Source organism: Fulmarus glacialis, unplaced genomic scaffold, assembly GCF_000690835.1.
Source record: "Fulmarus glacialis isolate BGI_N327 unplaced genomic scaffold, ASM69083v1 scaffold18632, whole genome shotgun sequence".
Lineage (NCBI taxonomy): Eukaryota > Metazoa > Chordata > Aves > Procellariiformes > Procellariidae > Fulmarus > Fulmarus glacialis.
The window spans coordinates 1-20,242 of NW_009198643.1; the positions used below are offsets into that span (position 1 = coordinate 1).

At 35.7% G+C, this 20,242-nt stretch overlaps 2 protein-coding genes across 2 annotated transcripts; one reads left to right on the top strand and one right to left on the bottom strand.

Moving 5' to 3' along the window:
• The first annotated feature begins 1,283 nt into the window (after positions 1–1,283).
• LOC104072202 (group 10 secretory phospholipase A2-like) lies at positions 1,284–12,047 on the top strand. The gene is made up of 5 exons (XM_009572992.1): positions 1,284–1,340; positions 3,466–3,496; positions 6,035–6,200; positions 9,041–9,147; positions 11,701–12,047. The coding sequence occupies exons 1-5, from the start codon at positions 1,284–1,286 to the stop codon at positions 11,844–11,846; spliced, it is 507 nt and encodes a 168-aa protein (XP_009571287.1). The 3' UTR covers positions 11,847–12,047.
• Positions 12,048–13,490: 1,443 nt separating this feature from the next.
• On the bottom strand, positions 13,491–18,756 carry BFAR (bifunctional apoptosis regulator). The gene is made up of 7 exons (XM_009572991.1): positions 18,426–18,756; positions 17,384–17,585; positions 16,750–16,919; positions 15,950–16,094; positions 15,526–15,696; positions 14,823–15,025; positions 13,491–13,915 (listed from the first exon to the last, which is right to left on the bottom strand). Exons 1-7 carry the CDS (start codon positions 18,689–18,691, stop codon positions 13,723–13,725), a joined length of 1,350 nt encoding a protein of 449 aa, XP_009571286.1. The 5' UTR covers positions 18,692–18,756; the 3' UTR covers positions 13,491–13,722.
• Positions 18,757–20,242: the final 1,486 nt, after the last annotated feature.

Below are 20,242 nucleotides of genomic sequence, written 5' to 3' on the forward strand. Positions count from 1 at the left end.
GCCCGTCCGGCAGCGCCCTCCCGGGCCGCCCCTGCGGGACGCGCTCGCCCTTCTCCGGGCGCTCCGTGCCCTGAGGGATGGGGCTTGGTGGCGTCTGGGGGGAGGAAAGAGGGGGGGGAGGAAAGAGCGTTAGGAGAAGTGATCGTGGCAGGGGAATAACCTCACACTTTGAAAAGACGTACTTTGAAAGATTGTCTAACGCGCTTGGGCATAACTTGAGTGTAACTCACCCAAACGGAAAATACCGAGAGGCCGGCTGACGGCCGTAAGCGGTAGCTGCACTGACAGCCCATCCGTTTGTCAACTTCCATGTGCAACAGGGGAGTTTTGCTGGAGAGTCTCGCATTACTTTTTTAAAGTTCATCAGTAATGTGCAAGTGCGTTAAAAAGTTCAGTGTTTAAAATCAGATTGCAGATTGCATGTGTAATAATAATCTTTCTACAACACCAATGCATTTGCCCATGCTCTTCTTGTGGGTACTAGAGAGAGCTATCTCAAATGAAAAGCTAGGAACTGCTAGAACTCAGATTGCCTACAAAACCATAACTGGGTTATTCTAAAAGAATGAGTCAGTCTTTATGAATAAGTTATGAGGTGAGAATGTAATTAAAGGACCCCTGCCTCATACCTGAGCATAGCCAACTACTCACTTTGCAAGTATTTAATTATTTTTTGTCTCCTATGTTCTATTTATTAAGCAGTATTAAAGACCAGTTGTAATGATTTACAGTCCATTTCCTCATAGGTTTTCTGAGGTATTCATCAGTATAGTATCTGAATGTACTTACTTCTTTGACACTTCTGTGAAACTGTATTATCATCCTTCTTTTTCAGACAGGTAGGTGGGCTGACACAGAAAAGCATCCACTAATTTTAGGTTCCCGTGGTGACACGTTAGAACTCTATTTTACCTACAACTACTTAAAATTATGTGGAATTTCAACTACTCAAAGCCTAGCTCTCACTGAGGTTTGCAGTAGTTTGGTACTCCAACCCCAGGATATTGAGCAGGCTGGGACCATACTGTTAGTAAACATCGATAGGCATTGTTCTAAAGTGATTAAACTAACCTCATGCTGAACCTTTGTGACAGCTGTAAGGATAAAATCCAGTTTTCCAGAATAGCACTCAGCTGCCTTAATTAAGAGATTCTCTTTTGTCTTCTTGCATTTTTTTATACACTCCTACATAGCTTGCAAATTCACCAAACCAAATCTTGCAAATAGAAGGATCCTAAAGACAAGAGCCTCAATTAATTCATATAACAAATTCTGCGCACAGAATGAATCAGGGTCTGGGGGTGGGGAAAAAAGGCAATCGCATGATTAAAGACCATAAGGTAAGGTGCTTGCATAATAGGGCCAACTTAAGGTCCCACCAAGCTCACTGCCCCAATTCTACTCCCTGACCTCAGCATACCCCTATTATTCCTTTTGCATTTTGATCATCCTCTTTGCACAGCACAAACCTCAGCAAGAACATTAAGGAAAGCAATGAAAGACTGTTTCGCTGCTTCTGCCAGCCTAGAGTGATCATTACAGAGAGCCTGGCTTTGGTCCGATAGCTCTGAGTCAGGCATCACAATCACCCATTCTGTAGGCAGGGAGGAGGAAGGGAAATGCAATTTACCTGTTTCTCAATGCTTGGTCCACAGTATCAAAGCAGGCGAATTTATCCTTTAAAAAAATTGACATGTGACCACAGTTCGTGGAGATAGCACATCAGTAGTTGGCAACAAGATGAGGCGAAAAAGGCCATTCCTGATGGCTTATGAAACAAGAGGAAAAAAAAAAAAAAGAAAGTTTATATAATGCATACAGTTCAAAGGTTTCCATTTCTGGCAAGATCTTGGAGATGCATCAGAAAGTCTGCTTATTCCCAAGTTTCAAGTTCTGAACTACTGGAGCACTATGACTGTACAAAGGAAATATCAGTATAGGAAATCTTACACATATTTAACATCAAAAAATGTTTCTGTAGCCTCAGTCTTTGAAAGAATGGCTTAAAATTTCTTTTAAAACTCACAAAACATCATAGACTGTATTAGATGCTAATGATTAATGTAGTTATGTATCATAAGTATGCAAAGCTATGCATCTCAATAAAAATACAATTATATAACTGCAAAAATAATTATTATGTTTGCATTGTGCCCATTGCAAAGAGTAAAATGTTACGAGAAATAGGACCTTTCACAAAAAATTAATGTGTTTCTAAAATGTTTTTTTTTTTTTCCTCTATGCATATGGAAATTTAAGGGACTGGATTTTTAAATAGTATTGTAAGCTATTCAGAAAACTAGGAAAAAAGGAGACTAGGAAGGTATAGTGGAAAACATCTTGCAAAGACATAATAATGTACAGCATTTAGCACAATCTGAACTCTCAAGAGCTTATATAGGCAATAAACCAAGACTGTATGATGAAGTTCAAACTCTCCAAACATGGCAGGGCTCTGATTTGGGCAACAGGAATTACAGTTTTGAAATCAGGCACAACACAAATATAATGTGATTACTTGCTGTTACTTTCTCTCAGGCTGTCTTCAGTATTTATTTAATTTCAGTCTTCAGAAAGTCACCTCATGGCTTTTGATCTCTGGCTTATTCATTACAATCACAGACAACTGCATAGATTTGTTTGGGGTTTTTTCTTTCCCCATCTGCTATTTTGTGGTGCCTAAAGTAGCCTTCGGATTGATATGGTTTTGGTTTCCCTTCAACCTTTACTTTTAAAGCAGCTACATCACATCCAGTTAAATCTGAGTTTGCTTATGGACTAATCTCTTCTAAGTTTTTTTTTGCTCTCCCAAATATCTTGTCTTTAAAGTTTTCTTTCAAGAGTGAGAACAGTTGAAACTTTGGGCATACCCAAATTCCAATTCCTATTATGTAATAAACACTGGAATTAAATACTACGAGAATATTAAAAGCTGTAACAAGACTAGACTCAAATTGTCTAACTGTAAATTATTTTTGTACACTTAGTTGTACTTATTTCCTGTGACCTCTAGATATCAAAACAATGTGGTTTTGATTTTTTTTTCATACACATTACAAAGCAATGGAATTAAAATAAACGCAATCTGGTTCCCTCCCTTTTTCCCCACCCACAATATTGTGTTTGATAGAGCTGCACACAATCTGCATGACAAAAACAAAAACCAGATTAGACATAGAGGGACATACTCTTTCAGGAATGTATGATCAAACCTATAAGAATACTCTTGTCCATAAATATAAATGCGAAGTCTTCATAAAAACAAACAAAACCACACAGAAGATTTTAAAATCATACCTTAATCATGAAACATTTGGAAATACACAGAACGTCACTTCATTCTGACTGTATTCCACAGAAGTTCTGATAAAATACTTCGGAAATTTTATTATCTTGCTAATATACTAACGCTACCATCATCATACTGATACTCTTATTAAGTTTCCATAGTTCTATGCGTTCTAGGATGGTCTTTCATTGCTTTTATTAAATTCAGGTTACAAAGCTGTCGGGACAGAGACTTTTCCTTCGGTCATGTTCAGAGTATCTACAGTACCATACAGTCTTGGTTTATGCCTGGATGTCCAGATGCTGTAACACAAATAAATTGCAAGGATAAAAAGTTCACGTCCTTCTCTTTAACTTACATGGCACATTTTAAAGATCTATACCTGAGCTCCTCCAGGAGTAGACAGTTCATCACTTCTACTTTACATGGATTTAACGCAAGGGATTGGGATTTGTCCAAAGTTATCAAACAATTCTCTTACGCAGCCAGGAATATGACTTGGAAATTCTTAGTTTCCTCTTCCTGTCTTGTAGCTCTCCTACACCATCCTTCCCCAGTTGCCTGGAACTGAGACACAATGTAAAAATTCTTCAGGGATTTCTTCAGAATCACTAACACCATGCAGAGCAAACCCAGCTTTGCCATTAACTACTAACATAGTTCCTTCGGACATTACTGGCTAGCTACAAGAGTCTAGCCAAATCTTACTGAACATTTAAGAGTATAAGTAGTTGTCATTTGTAATGCTGCAGCCTTATTGCAGTTTTTTTTCAGCTGGGAATTTACTGAACCTGTACTGACAGTGAAGATAACACTTTCAACACTTCGTAAAGATAAGAATCTGGTTATACTCAAATGGATGCTTCTGCTACCCAGAGCTGAAACATATATTCAGACCTGCAACGGAATGGGAGATGATCATGTGTCAGTTCCACAACGTAACTGTTATTTTGACACCTAGAACTACAGGTTCCAAAGAGTCCACCCAGTACACCTTATGGACCCTTTGGGAAAGCGTGAGAGGATCTTTTTACCACAAAACCTATATAACTAAACAGCAGGTAATATCCTGGAATGGGAGCCATGACACAATAGATACTATTCACTATTTTAGCAAGGAAGTTTTAGTGCCAATGATAGAGTTTTTAAATGAAACTGCAAGTGACTACATAGCCAAGGAAGCTTTTTTAAACTCCTCAAGATGTGATTGCTTTTAATCAATGGCCAAAGATGCATATGCAAGTTTAAGCATTATTGTTTCAACATCCTCTCCTCTCCCTAGATCACAAAGCCCACAAAGCAGGAGGGAACAAGATCTGGGACTAGCGGCCAGTCAGAAAAGTCCTAAATACTGTTTTAGGAAGCCTAGCTATTTTCGTAAGTAAGGATTAGCTACAAACATTCTTTCTAAAGCTTTTTTTTTACTATTCTCACGTACAAACCAATTGTATTTCTTAATGAGGTGATTTCATGAGGTGTTTAAATCCCTTTGTTTCACGAAATTACAAGTGCTGGAGGTCACCAGCATCCCACGCATTTCAAGTTGTGCTGGGAACAATATTTTTCTGGCAGATCTTCCATTAACTGATTATAGTTAAACATATAATCTATTATACTAGATTAGTCTGTTAGCTAGTCTATTATAATAGATTATATGATTATACAGATTATATACAAAGTGTACAATCATATTCCGTAGGAAAATAAATATCAAAGCCTTCAATGACAAAGTCTAAATATTTTTTCTGCTGTCTCTCTCACAGATATTACCAGTTATTAAAGCTTAATGTCTTTCCCAATCTCTATCCAGTACTGGGAGTTAAGGTTTATAAACTGTTCTCATACCAAAATAAATCATTAGTTTAATTAGCAAGACAACTCTAAATCAGCAGCCTTCCACTAATTTGTTTTGTACTCATCCAACTTCTTAAAAATTGCTGCAAATAGCTTGGAGCCTGCAAGCTGCCTATTACCATGCAGGGTCTTTCATGCATTGGCTCAACCTGAAGGATGACATGAAGCCCTAAAAAAAGTCATCTGCTGTCTCAACATTTATCTGCTGCCCTGGACCTACTGCTTTAATACTGACATGGGATAGTTAAAATAAAGTTCCTAAATAGTGTTGTTCTGGAGAAATAATGGTGAGAATCCCTTAAACAACAACAAAACCCAAACAAAATAAAACAAACAAACAAAGCAACACTTCTTTTAATTTCCCTGGAAATTATGCCAAGCACCCGCCCATTTCCCTGCTCTACACTCACCCCACCACCCCTGCTAGTTATTTGGCTTCTTTGTCTAAAAATGAGAAGAAGTAGAACCCCATCATAGAGAACATATTTGTTCAAACGTAAAGCATTATGTTCTACAAAATAACAACATGGGCAAAATTGCATGTTATGATAAGGAGAAAATACTGCAGTGCTTAGGGCATCTAATCTTAGCAGATTAGTGGAGCTAGACCACAGAACATATGCTAGCCTTGCCAGTTTTAGACTGAAGTCTGCCATTGTATGCTGCCTTGATGGCAGGAAACCACTGCAGCTATTCAGAATGTTCAGTATTCTGCTCACTACAGATTGGGGTAACCAGGGACTGGGTCAAGCAGTGTGGCCTCAAAGTGTCAAAAAGAAAACTGTATTATTTTCAAGTACTGACATTCATTATCAAAGTTTAAAAAAAAACAAAACTGTTTTATATCTGCATGTTTGATTCAATAAAAAATAAAGAGTTTTTCTTCCACAGTTTATAAAGGCACTTTTGGGGAAGCCCATTTTAGAAATCGAAGAGGAATTCTTGAATTAGCCGGCGCCATTAGATGTACTACAGGACGATCTCCTTTTGCCTACCTACGCTATGGATGCTATTGTGGTCTGGGAGGAAGAGGATGGCCCAAGGACAGAGTAGACTGGTAAGAGTAACTATTTATCTGAGTAATTAAGTGCTGAATGTATGCAGATGACAGAGTAAAAGGACTAAAATATGAATTAGGCCTATTTAACATCAGTGAGGGAACCAAGTTTAAACAGACTGCAAAGAAACTCAGAAGCATGAAAATTGTGTTGCTGTAGATCTACATGAGTCTTACTTGCCTTTAAATCAAACTCTCATTGCATTAATATTGAATTCACAGTACAATTGAGTTTCTTTGCTGTTGCTGTTTGGCCAAAAGCTGAAGAACTAAAGTCTTCTTGGAGAAGCTTTAAAGCTCAAACATTCAAGCTATCTATAAAAATTAAAAAAAAAAAAAAAAAAAAAAAAAAATCGCAATTGAAAAATCTTTTGATTCTACTGCCATCATCCCATTTTATTAGTATTCAAAATAATACACTGAAAATTATGCAAAATTCAACCTGTCAAAAAATAACTTTTGAATAAACGGAATTATGAATTGTTACTAAAATAATTCTAAAAGCAGACCTTTGTGTTTATTACTAAATCTCAGTATCAATTTAATTTATAATTGAGCATTAGCTGACAGGAAGATGATTTTCTGGCTACAGTAGTTAAATAAAGATTTTATATTTTCAAGTTTATCATTATAATGATACGTTTCCCCACTGTATGCGACATCTTAAGTTCTGATGTATTAGACGTATATTGTAAATTAAAAGGAAAACAAACATCTGATACTCACATTTAGGGTGGAATATATGGAAAGTTCAAATCTGTTTTTTTTGTTTTGGTTTGGTTTGGGTTTTTTTGCATAAAGATTCTAGTCGTGATTAGACTTAAAACTTTTAGAATCTTTGCCTATATATTTCAAGGTTTTGGATGTGTAATCTGCTACTTTAAAGACAATTTTTTATAATGTAGTTGCTACTTTAATGACTGGGAACACATACAAAAAGAAGGGACTATTATTAGTTCTCATCATCTGTATACCTAAAGATAATGATGGAGAACCTGCAGGAACCTTGCCAATCCTTCATTGCAGGCCATTTTTTCCACTTTGTAAAAGTGCCACAGTAGCAAGAAGCTGCTTCTTCACAAAACATGGTTAGCTATTTGTGGTCTGGGTTTTAATAGCTACAGAATGCTAAGAACAAGCCAGAAGTGAGTGTACATACTTTACTGCATTTGAACAAAATCAAGAATTGCACCAATTGAATGTAGAGACAAACATTCTTACCAAGCTTGATTTCTTAAAGTTTTGAGCTACATTGTGGGCTGTTTGCATTCAGAATTATGCCTGAAAACAAGTTAAGTGATAATACAGAAATACTTAATCTGAAGTAAGAATGTCTGATATGGAATTATTCAAATAGTAGTTATTGCAATTTAGATGTTTGCCTGCCACTTATAAAAATAAGCTTTCAAATAGAGACAATCATATATTGCTAAGATAAAATGCAAAATCCTTAAGCATCTATTTTTATTTGAAATGCTTAAAAGAGGACTAAAGTAATTCTAAAAATTTTTGTAAACACATGAAGATAGACTGCACTATGGTAAAAGAAGCCATATTTCCTGGTTTATTTACCTTAGTACTGCTACAAAGACTCACTAGAAGTCTTTTTTTTTTCTTTTTTTTTTTAATTTCTATGCATGAGATGGATGTATTGAGCTAATTCATGGGCATGTGCTGTTCAACTGTTACGTACTGCAGGATATTTAAATGGAGATTCATGTGGAATTACCAAGTAATTATTTAATAAGCATAGGAAAAAACAGTAATTGCAAGTGAGAGCTCACAGCATTAACTTTTTCTATTGCAGGCACAAATTCCTCAGGCAATCTAAACACCATCTAAACATCATGTGTCTACTATAATATGATGGGTTTAGGCTAACAGGAGGAAACTGAATGACTAAATGCAAAGAGCTCGCAGATATATCCTGTTCTTCCCCCGAGTCCAAAAAAAAAAAAAAAAAAAGAAAAAAAAAAAAAGAAAAAAAAGTAGTATAGTTAGTTTGCAGCAAAAACTTACAAGCTAACTAATTTCAGATCCTTTTTACCTTCCCCACTTGCTATTCTGGGGTTGCAATAACTCTACGCCAGAAGAGTAATTCTTTTTTCAAGCATTAAAATATGCCATTAATGCTTACCTCTACTGTTCAGTTCCACATGTGACAAAGTCTATGAATTCATTGTCCCAGTTATGACAAAGACAATTTTGAAATAATCATTTTGGGCAATTTTCCAAATTTTCTCATGATACTGAGCAAACATCTTTAGTTATATTATGGCATTAAATAGCACCCTGAACGTTTCACCTGCTCTCAGCTTTTCTGCCACTATCTAAGGACTTTGCTATAGACGACATTGATGATAGTATGCTATGGCCTAACAAATCTTCTTGTCCCTTCCCTATTAGAAACTGTTACAATAGCATCAATAACTGGCAGAAAAATACATCATTCATTATCTGACAGACCATTCTAACATTTAATCTTTTTCTTGGAAGGGGCTAGGAGGGAGGCATACCCACGTAAAAGCTTAGTGTGTTTAAAACTGAGAATGCTTTAAAGATTCCTTATATTTTCATCTATAAGGAAGTTCAACTAGATCAATGTTATCAGACATTTCCTCGTCACTGATTACATGAAAGAATAGTAATTTTTTCCAGGTGATCTATTAAACAAGTACCTCGTTTTGATTCCTGAGCAGGTAACTGTTTGCACATTCGCGTATGTTGACTCTTTTATTATTTCACAGCCTGTAGAAACATGCTAATAAAAAACATCCAGATTACATGACCATAAATTACCACAGTATGAATTAAGGCAAGCCCATTTCTGTTACTCTCAGGTGCTGCTTTAACCATGACTGCTGCTATGGTAAGGCAGAACGAGCAGGTTGTCACCCAAAGATCGAAAGTTACCACTGGGAATGTGAAGACAATGCTGCTGTGTGTGGTGAGTGAACAGTTCTAGTTTTCGGTTGGTCAGGGGATTTTTTGTTTGGTGTTTTTTTTGTTTTGTTTTGTTTTTACTTCTACTGATTGTCTCACTGACTTCATAGAAAGACATTTTCTTAATTAACTGTAAAATTCTTATTTTACCATCCTTCCTTTTGTGACTTTTTTGCCAGGGTAAGCTGTGCGTCCAGAAAGCACAGCTATGCCAACCAACTGAATGCAGTTTCTTCTTCTTAATCCCCACCTACTGACATACATAAGCAAACAAAATTCTGATCTACAAGCTTCTACTACCCTTTCAGAGAACACTACCAAAAAACCTCCTCATTCAGCATTTATGTGTGTTGAGGAACCATGTTATGCTACTCCCTGCAGGTCTCCAACTAAAGAGCAACTACAAACAGGAGGCGAGAAAGTTACAACTGTTTAAAAAGGATCCTTTTTCTACTTAGCAGAAAATATTTCACACCATTTATGATGGACAAGTTTTTGGCATACTTACCACTGATCGTGGCTGCAATTTATGAATGAATTCAATTACAATTTACAATTTCAAACACTGAGGTAATAAAATATTTGATGAGTATGTTTATTTATGGAAGTAACATGTCCACAAGCCATAAAATGTTGATTTGAAAATATTTACATAATTAGTGTACAAGTTGCAAGAGATGCCTGACCACATCCTGATAAATTTTGTTCGATTGCTCCGAAATATGAATGTAATATACTTGCCATGCTATAGTATAAAAAAGAAGGACAAAGAGATATCAAAGAAACAAACAAAAAACGTTTAACAGGAAAAAGTAGTATTTCTTTTACATTATTTGTTCACAACTCCCTAAGTTTTAGCAAACATTTTCCAATACACTTCAAAGACTTTTTGAAACTACAACTTCTCACAAGCCCCCAAAATTTGCAGGGTTTTTTCTTGTTGTTGTTAGGTTTTTGGTTTTTGTTGGGTTTTGTTTTGCTTTTTTTTCCTAAAATCAGGTGCTAGGTCAACGTTACTTTGCATGTAATTTTATGCTACTACCTAGAATGCAAATCAGCTTGAGAATTGGTTATTATTTGCACCACAAAAATGCAGACCTTTACATAAACTTGTTTACAATGAGTCTGAGTTTCTGACTACCATAGTTTAAAGGCAACACAGTAGCCCATTCAGAGAAAACACAAAAACCTCTCATTTCATAACTCAATTTAGAATTTGCCTGACCTGAAATCATATGAAAGTTTTTGACAATATTTCCTTTCCTCCTTTTCATTCAACCTTTACTTTGCCCAAGTGTCTACCTCATGCAGAATCGCTACTTGCTCATTTCCTCCTCTGCTCCCGAAGTACTAAGCGTCTTCTCTCTCAAACTACATGATTAACTGTGAAGTTACAGTCCACCTATATTTGGCTGTAAAGGTTCTGTTCCTGTTCCAGTCCAGAAGCTGACAATATTTTAAAATACTGGCCAAGATAGTAGACAGTTTCATCAAGAAACAAAGCTGAACCAAAGTGCCTGGTGTACCATGGAGAAGATAAGTTTGAAGCAATAACAAGAGAAGGAATAGATCTTCTCAGTTAATGTGTTTTTTTTTTTAATCCTATCACATTGTTTATGCTATTTATGCTATTGAGTAGTTCTTAGCTAGTTGCAGCATCAACTCATATACATTAAGAACACTTCCATTTCATAGCAGAATTTGGGTTCATTCACAAAACTGAACACTTGTTCTGCTCCTAGACAAATCTCAAACAGAGATTTGGCTAAGCTTTCAAAATGTTAAATACTCAAACAAAATATATCAAGGATTTTTCAGTTTACAGACAGTTGCAGAGAGAAAACACACACGTTTCTGGGTTGGCACAATAAAACCAAAATATATTGCTGTAGAAGAAAACGTTCATGCCAGGAAGAAACATTCACGCCAAAAAATCTGTTAAATTACAACACTACAATTATAAACAAATATGGCCAGGCATGGATTCTATCGTCCTTAAACAGCCTTTACCTAACTTTTTACCGAATGCCTAAAAGAGGTGGGCGATTTAAGCTGAACATGGAACATCTTTGCATCCCTTATTTCACATACATGATTTTAATGCTACATCCTTTAGTAGACTAAAGCATATGTGAAATGGAAAATATCTTCCCAAACTCAAGTTTCACTAGAGCAACAGGGTGGGCAGGGAGGGTCACATACCACTTTCTAAAGAGGAATCAGTTATCAGCGTTCCTTTAAAGAAGGTGAAGAAGGGTATTTAAGTCTTTATCCAATTATTATATTGGATATAGTTCCAAGACAGTTCCACTGATTATCAACTGTCGCTAAACCAAACCATGCTTGTATATTCTCTGTTGCTGAGATGTCCATAGAACTCTGCCTAAAGAACATTAAAGAACTGTAAGTCTTACTGAAGCTCAGTACAGTTCCTGCACTTGAAATGTAAGAGCCATTTATATGGCAAATATGGAACATGAGGTAGCAATTCTTGGTATTCCATTTGGTATTTTTAATTACTTCAGACTAACATCAAGCTTACTGTGTTTTCTTTCAGAATCGCTAGAAGACAAATGTCAAAAAATGGCATGTGAATGTGACCGTGAAGCTGCCAAATGTTTTTCTAAAGCTCCCTATCACACAAAATACCTTTTGTGGCCAGACTTTATGTGTGGTGAGATTCAGCCTTTGTGTAGATATTAGGTATACAACATCAGTCTTTATGAAAACTCTGTATGTATTCATATCTAAAATGACTTTTTTTGTCACAGTAGTGACAACAAATGATTTTCCCCTTTCTTGATCCTCCTTCCTGCCACCTGAGCCTCTTCACCCCAGAACGACCAAAGTAAACATTTATCCTCTTATTTACCTTCTGCAATGTATGGACTAAAAGCAAGTTCATTAGTTCTGTGTAAGCTTTTATTGACTACATAGGAATTTGAGTTTATCAGCTTAAGGAGTAACTGACTTAAAATTAATTTCATTTATATTCACATTCACAGGTTGTTCAGATTCATAATATCATTCACTGTAAACTTTTCATCCCCCCTCCACTGGCTACAAGATACAAATCAAACTGTTCCACTAACATTTACCTTAACATTTGTTAACTTTGAACTGACTGGAAGAAATGCATGAAGTGACAGTGTAAGCACAAAGAGACCTCTCATCCATATTAAACACTTATTATTGAAGCCTAATTTAACTTTTGCATCTCATTCACATTAAGTAGTGCTACCTGTATTAAAAATTGCCTAATACAATTCTTTTTTTCTAGTATTTACTTTTTAAATAGTTTTCTAAGAAGTTGTTCATTTTACATGGCTCAAGTTCCTTACTCTATGTACACCTTGAGTTTCCTGTAGGCACAGAGAGAAGTTCTATCCTTAAAACGTCAGAGCCAGATTTAAAAGTGCAAATGCAAACCATCACCAAGACAGATACATGAAAAAAGTAGCAGTTAGGGGGACCAACTGCCTTTCCCATAACTGCTTGATCTTGGACAGCATGAGTTTGCAAAGTTCAGAAGTGTATGTACCTCATAAGGATGTAAAGATGGTTTTAGCTAGGGACACTTCATAGTTTTCTGAAACCTTTTAGGAAGAGAAATCTGTAACATGAATTCTGAATAATAAACTTTTTCATAACTGCTAATTTTAACAGTTTAAGAACCAGGAGTGTTTAATGTCTACTTTCACCCACCTCACTTAAAACTGCCCGGCTACAGAACAAATTTACAGAAGTCAAAGCTAATGACAAGTACTTCAATATAAAAAAAAAAACCCAACACTTCTTTAGGAAGGACAAAGATTTCAAAAGAGATCTTTAATTTTAAAAAATATTCATAGGCAAATTTAAAGTTCATATTAATGATACAAATAAAAAAAAACCAAAACAATGTAGAATGCAAGGGGACAAAACTCTTGAAAAATCTAACTTTTTCTTCAGTCAAAAACCATCCATTAACAAATGGCAATCCTGTTTATACAAAATAACTTTCCAGTCAATATTAGCTCACAGATCTGGATACACACATTATATTGCAGTAAGATGTAATTACAGTGTCAGGTCACTTTTCCAAAATAATCCTTTTAAGGGATAACCCTGAATTTAAGAATTCGCAACAGACTTCAAGAGGAGAGCATTAAAGAAGCTATTGATGAAGTCTAACCGATCTGAATAAGAAATTTTGAATTTAAAAAAAAAAAAAAAAAAAAATCAGAGTAGCTGTTCAGAAGACACTGATTTTAAGGCAGGCTTGAGAATAACCAGAATGCTCAAGACAGAATGGAGAAGTTTGATTTGATCAAAAATAGGGTGACATGACTGTGTAACTTTTACATGGCTAAATTAGGAATATAATTTTTTTTCCCGATAGAAAATTCCTTTCAGATAATAAAGCCCATCCTCAGAGTTAGAATCAGCTGGTTTAAGAGTAACTTACCTTAAGGCTTTTTTGTATGTTTAAGTTAACATAATCCACCACTTTCACTGCCACATATATAAAGAAGAAAAGCAAAGCTTATTTCAAACGTCCATTTTTAGAAGCTAAACAGCTCAAAAGTTCCAATGCCAGTCACTGCACTTGTGTCTCCAGGCGCCTTACTTCTTTAACCACAAGATCAATGTTTATAATTGGGTTAAAGTACAAGGCCCAGTAAAACAAACAATTGCAGACAAACTGAGGAATAAAAGGCCAAAAAATGGCAACAAAAAGACCCTGGGTTGAGACTTTCCAGAAATGTCTCCACATTCGGTGAGGAATAGTCCTGTGAAAAAGGAAAAGGAGAGGCTTAGAAGGACTTTCCATTTTGTTTTTACCCATTCTAAGAACAGCTAATATGTGCTGCAGCCTCAAATTATTTAGCACGTACTCAGGTACCAGTAAAACATCATTTTGCACTCCAGAAAAACTTTCTTAAAATACAGTAACACTAGATTTTATATGAGGAAGCATTAAGTCAATTTATTCAGAACACAAAGCACAGCAAGTTAAAGTGGTCAAATTCCAGATTTGTCATAGATTTTTTCCATGTATCCTGTTTGTTTTTGAACATGCTCTGCCCCCTAGCTGCTGGCAGAGAAAGTGAAAACCCAGTATACACCAAAACAAGAATTTCTCCTATGCAGGTTCTAAAAACTATAAATAAAAGATCACAGCAATTATGAAATAATATTAATATGCTTGAATTAAGGCTAAAGCAGTAACTGAAAACAGCAGTTTACATCACCTATGAAAAATAATATCAGTGTAACTAAACTTATTTATGATCCTGAGGACTCATCCTTTAATAACTGTATTGTAAGCATATCATGACAAAGTTCTTATGTATTTAGTTCTCAGCTGACAGCTAATACCAGTTACCATAAAAGGCAATTCTCAAGGTAAGGGTTAATATTTACCCAATGGTTAAGAACATACTTATTACTGTTACTGCATTTGCTACATCTGATCAGTAAAACAGCTATAAGAAACCCTTTTAAGTATTCACGGAAATAAAGATATTCAAGAGTAAGTACTAGTATACATGCGGATTCAGATTCACACGTTCTTATTAACCTCAGAGTTGTGGTTAGACACATTTCAGTGAGCAGTTGTGAAACTGTAAGACTCTTACGTTCTATTTATAAGGCCATGTACTTCCTACCCTCTTCAACAAGCTCAGTAAGACTTACTTCAATTCTCTTCTTGACCAGAGCCTCCAAAAGGAGAGTAATTCCAGAACAGAGAGCAACATGGCATTTACAATTATAAACCTTGATGTCCAGTAGTGCATATCCAACCAATCCCAAGCAAATTCAGCTATCAACTGGTATGGCAAAAATAAATACTTTACAATGAATTCTCTCCACTGTTTCCAAGAAGGATCTTTAAGGTCCTGTAAATTAGGATAAAAAGACTGTTGATCAATTTCCTATTAAACAGACACAATACTGGCTTATTTCCACTACTCTTTCGTTGAAAAATTGTTTTTTCATACATTGAAAGCAGTAACTTATCTTTACTATACTTTCTGGTAGATAATACTATCACCCAGTAATTTCCATTAGATTAGAATAAAACATCAGAGACAGACTGACCTTATAATGCCGTTTGTTAAAATACAGCCTTTCTATAGTAATGTGAACTTCAAAAAAATCAGTTTCACAGATTTAAAGTGTTAAAAGCCTTAAATCAATCTTATTAAAGGTAATGGTCACAACACTGGTGATCACATACAATAAAATTAAGGAACCACTTAGCTTGTAGGACTTTTTTTTTAAAGTTGTATTGTAAAGAGATGAAATGGTGAATAATTACATCATGTGGTTTTATGCTGCTAGTCTTAAAATGCTTGTAACTAAAGCAAGTAGTGTATTTAATGTTTTGAACACTTACTAGTAGTTTTGTGACAATATCTTCGTACTTATCTTCTTGCGTAGGGCAAATTGTGTGGATGAAAGGTAGGAAAGCTTCTGCATAATCAAACAAATATAGGTATAACATACTGAGTCTTGGAGAACTCTTCAGTGCATACAGCAGAAAGAGTGATTTTCCTGGATTTACTGCCTGAAAGGTTATCGAATTATCAAATTTCAAACAATGAAAAAATAAACTGAAAGAGACATGCCAGTTCTTAGATTTTTCTGACAATCATTTTTCAAAAGATCATTTTTCAAATACAACAGTTCATTAAACTGAGCAGTTTTTACAAGAGTAATTCTACTATCTTTACACCCCTCCTGGCTTTAAGAAAATTTTCTTTTAGAGATGTTATTTTAAAAATACTTAATATACATGACAGACTTTATATAAAATTTACCTTATATTCCCAAAGGTTCTGTGGTGGTTTAACACCTAAAGTTTTCACACATTCCAGTTCTGCCATAATAGCTTTTCTATGGTTATTGTTCTCTATACTGTAAGGCTCTTTCATGAAATCCTCCTCTGTCAGTGTTAGAAGGAGTCTACAAAAGCAGAAGAATTCAGAAGGTAAACAGTGCCTCTTCACCAAAAAGATACGACTAAGAAATTAGCAATTACATACTGAAACAATAAGCTACTCATAGAAGTTATCACCTTTTGGATTACATTCCATATCAAGTGTTCTGAATCAACTGCATCTCAGAGCCTGGGTTTTAAATATCCTTCTTTTCAAGTTTTCTTTTGCCTGCTTTCAGCATGCAAATTTATCAGCTTGTTGGCTATTATTGAATACAGTTCTTCAGTACTTCACAGATCTAGTCTGGTCTCCCGAAATCAAACCTAGAGCTCTTGGGTGGAATGCAACAATGCATATAGCATATGCATATTTTCACAGGAAAGAAAAGGTGGGAGGGATGGATAATACATTAGTAGAATTTTACTTTCAGTATCATTTCAGTCTGCATTGTCAGCATTTTAAAAAGTTAGGAAATTTTCAGTTAGTTTGCTTAGTATCTACTACTAAAGTTTTCAACTACAAGTGTTAAAACTTCCCCTGAATTTTACTCTGATACATCAACAGAATATTCCCACAATCTACGGAACAAAGTGCAGTCATTTCAAAATATACCGTCCCTAATGAAAACTATCCAGTAGTCCAATCAAATGATAGCAGTTCTTGACAGTTAGGCCTCTCACCTTCCATTCACTTTCTCCAGTAAAAATCTTTCTTTATAATGTGAAGCCCATGGGCCCAGCTGCTCTAGCCAAAGTATCACTTCCTCAGCAGTCCATTTAGCAACAGGCTTGTGGACAAGAAGATCTTCTTCAAATTCTCTGCTACTCCAGTGATATCCAAGTAGAACTACCTATAGGTTAGATTTAAAAAAAAAAAAAAAAAAAAAAAAAAAAAAAAAAAAAAAAAAAAAAAAAAAAAAAAAAAAAAAAATCTTTTCCCCAAAAAAAAAAAAAAAAGAAAAGTAAAAAGAGAAAGAAAGAAAAAAAAGAGATCCTTTACCTGCAAAGCAAATACATTAATGATACAAATAAACACGCATTAAGGGGCTTGACATGTGGAATCTTCTATTTTATGGACCCTAGAATATTCAGGTTATAAGAAAGTATCTTGAAGTTTTACCTAATTTGTCTAACTTCTGTTTGCTGTATATTGCAATTGTAGTTCCTGACAGACAACTCTGAATACTACCTTATTTACTCCACTCAGCTGAAGTCTCTTCCATGCTGACGATCTTTTTTATGTGCATGTAATTTAAGTGTATTTGATTGCATGCTTAACGAAGTAAATATGGAAAACCAACCAGGTGAAACTTACTGCTACACAAGTTAAAGCTGTCAGAACGCCTGAGAAAAACCCTCCTCCTCGAGGATTAACTCTTCCTGTGTTCGGAACTGTAGGGGTCTGGTCATTCCCATATTTTTGGAAGGTTGCTAAGCTGCGTGCTACATCACTGTTTTGTTGAATATCTTCTTTTCTTTGTTCAATGGCATCAGAAAATAGCTTTTCAATAACGTCCCTAGTGAGAAAAATATTTGTCATTGTACTATAACCATTGAGGCTTAACATTCAGAAAGGGGACGAATTTTTTGATTTTTGTGTTCCAGCCCCTACTAAAGACTGTCATCTTTGAAAACAAGAAAACATTAGTTATTAATAGTTAGTAAAGTTAAACTTAAATCAATTACTTCCAAACAACATTTTCCTTAGCTTCTAAAGATAGAGGAAGTTAAAATATCACATTAAAAAAAAATGCTTATTTCTTACATAAGACTAGAATTGTGTGTGCTACTGGCAAGCCTTGATTATTCAAAAATGCTAAGCAAAAGACAACAAAAAAGCCTACCATCTATTTATTAAGATATTATTAACCTAAGATAAAGTATTATTAACACAAGAACTTGTGGGTAATTCAAGACAGCAAATCGGTATTTCTAGCTTTGTTCAGCAATAAGATCACATTTCTTCCTATAAATAATTCCTATTACAGAAATAATTACACAATTATCAAAGATCATTCTAACTTACAATTATTAGAAAACAACCAGCTGTATTAAAAGATGCAAGTGTCTCAATACTAAAAAAGGACCCCTCCTCTCCATCCCCCAAAAAATTCAGAAAGGGAAAAAAAACCCCCACAAAACCCAAAACAAAGCCAACCAACCCGCCCCTTAGTTCTATGCAAAAAAATGTGCTTGAACAGTTCAGTACAAGTGCAGAACATGAAAGACTTCATGATTTAAACATCTTTACGACAGTTCAGATTACCAATAAACTACGAAAATCTGCAGCAAACTCAAGAAACCAGACAATTAATTTCAGTGGTTTTAGAAATCCAAAAATGGCATAGTACACTCACCTGAGGAGGATGTTGACTTTGGGGAATCCTTCCCATTTTTCTCTGCATTCGGGGCATTCATTCTTCGTGGACGATACCCACCACAAGGCTAGGCAATGTCTACAGAAACTATGCCCACAGTTCAGGGTGGTGGGATTGACCAGAATGTCGTAACAGCAGTGGCAAAGGAACTCACTAACTGATACCTGCCGACCAATCTCAGGAGTAGCACGTGTTTCACCTTTTGCCCTCTCTGTTTCACCTTGTAAAGTCTCATCTTCTTCCATTTTCTTTTATGCCTTATGCAAACAGAAAGCTCTCTTAGATCTTCAAACCAGATAAGGCATTACTTCTGCAAAGCAGTAAGATAAATCTCATTAAGAAGAAAGTTACCATAGAAGTTTAGAATTGCAAGCAGTATAATTTATCATTTTAATTCTTTTGTTGCTCTAATGGTTTTAAAATTTTTAACTAACTTAGCTCTCCCCAAAATGAAACATGATCTTCTACTTTTTCAACAACATATTCGTTGCAAACTACAATCAAAACCAGATTCTAGGTATAAACAGCTGAGCTCAATCTGCCTATATTTTCTCTTCCTGTGTTACATAACATGTGACAGTGAAACAAAAGACCTCACTACTTATGATTCAGATGACTTCAGATGATCTTTAATCACAATTTCAGCAAAAGACATCAATCAAAAGAGATATCATTAGAAAATACCATTACAGAATACAAAAATAAAACACCAGTATAATGTAATGATCTAATTTACTCCATCACTATTCTTTCCAAGCATATGGAATAAAACATTACTAACAAAGGTCAATGCTAGATATTGCTGGGCAATGTTAAAAGAAAAAAAAATTAAATCCACAAAGTCATATGCTTCAGAATTATAAAAGATTGATCTGGATTGATCTGCTTGCCATCTCAGCGAAGGACTGAACTCCGAATTAACTTTACTGGTAATTACTCTTTGCCAGTATTTCAGAAAATGCACAAATTAGAAGAGTTTAAGATTGTTTCAAGCTTACCAAAAATATAAACCTATTTGTTTGTCGTTCCTACTATATTCTCTCAGATGGCTGTATCTAGTTTCTTAAGAAAAACACTGATCCAGACCACTTACTTACCAGTCATGGCATGTTAGAAGCTATCAAAACCTATACAATTTTCTTCTCAGGCACTACCAAACCAAAATATGCTTACACTCTCCACCATGTGGCTCCTGCTTACTACCAAGTTACCATCTTTACATCCAGATGAGGCACAAAGAGGTAAGCATGCAAGTCGGTAAAGAATAAAAAATTAAAAAAAAATACAAGCAGTACAGAAATACAAACCAATAGTGCAACTAGGATCCTCAGACTGCTTACAAACGTGTCTTTTCCCAGGAAAGCAAAGACTGTTGGCTTTCTAAAAGAAAAACCTGAAACACCACTTACAAAAGGAGTAATAAAAACAAGGTTTTGCACCTAAGAACATTCTTCTAGTTTTCCTGGAAGAGAGAGACAACAGGATTTCTGTGGGCGCAAAAATATTTCACGACTCAGTCTCTGCACCAAATAAGAGAAGGGCAGAAGTAGAAAGCTTACTAGCTCCTCTCCTGTCTCCTCCTTCGACTTCAGCCTGCTTCCTCCCCGCTGCGCTGCTACCAAAACCGATGCACCGATGCCCCGGGCCTGCAGCGACGTGACGGTTGTCTCCTCCCCCCGAGGCAAGGCAGGGCCCATCTGGCAGGCGTCACCAGCTCCCCCCCTGACGCTCCCAGCAGCAGCGGGGACCCCAGCGAAACGCCACCGTTCAGGCACCCCCGGGCAGCAAGCACAGGC

Excerpts from the sequence above, each read along its gene's own strand:
- LOC104072202 (XM_009572992.1), top strand. The coding sequence starts at position 1,284 with ATGAATCAGGGTCTGGGGGTGGGGAAAAAAGGCAATCGCATGATTAAA. Across the intron at positions 3,497-6,034 it reads ATTGCTTTTATTAAATTCAG|TTTATAAAGGCACTTTTGGG; the intron begins GTTACAAAGCTG and ends TTTCTTCCACAG. Across the intron at positions 6,201-9,040 it reads CCCAAGGACAGAGTAGACTG|GTGCTGCTTTAACCATGACT; the intron begins GTAAGAGTAACT and ends TGTTACTCTCAG.
- BFAR (XM_009572991.1), bottom strand. The coding sequence starts at position 18,691 with ATGGAAGAAGATGAGACTTTACAAGGTGAAACAGAGAGGGCAAAAGGT. Across the intron at positions 17,586-18,425 it reads AAAGTCAACATCCTCCTCAG|GGACGTTATTGAAAAGCTAT; the intron begins GTGAGTGTACTA and ends TTTTCTCACTAG. Across the intron at positions 15,697-15,949 it reads AGAACCTTTGGGAATATAAG|GCAGTAAATCCAGGAAAATC; the intron begins GTAAATTTTATA and ends ATAACCTTTCAG.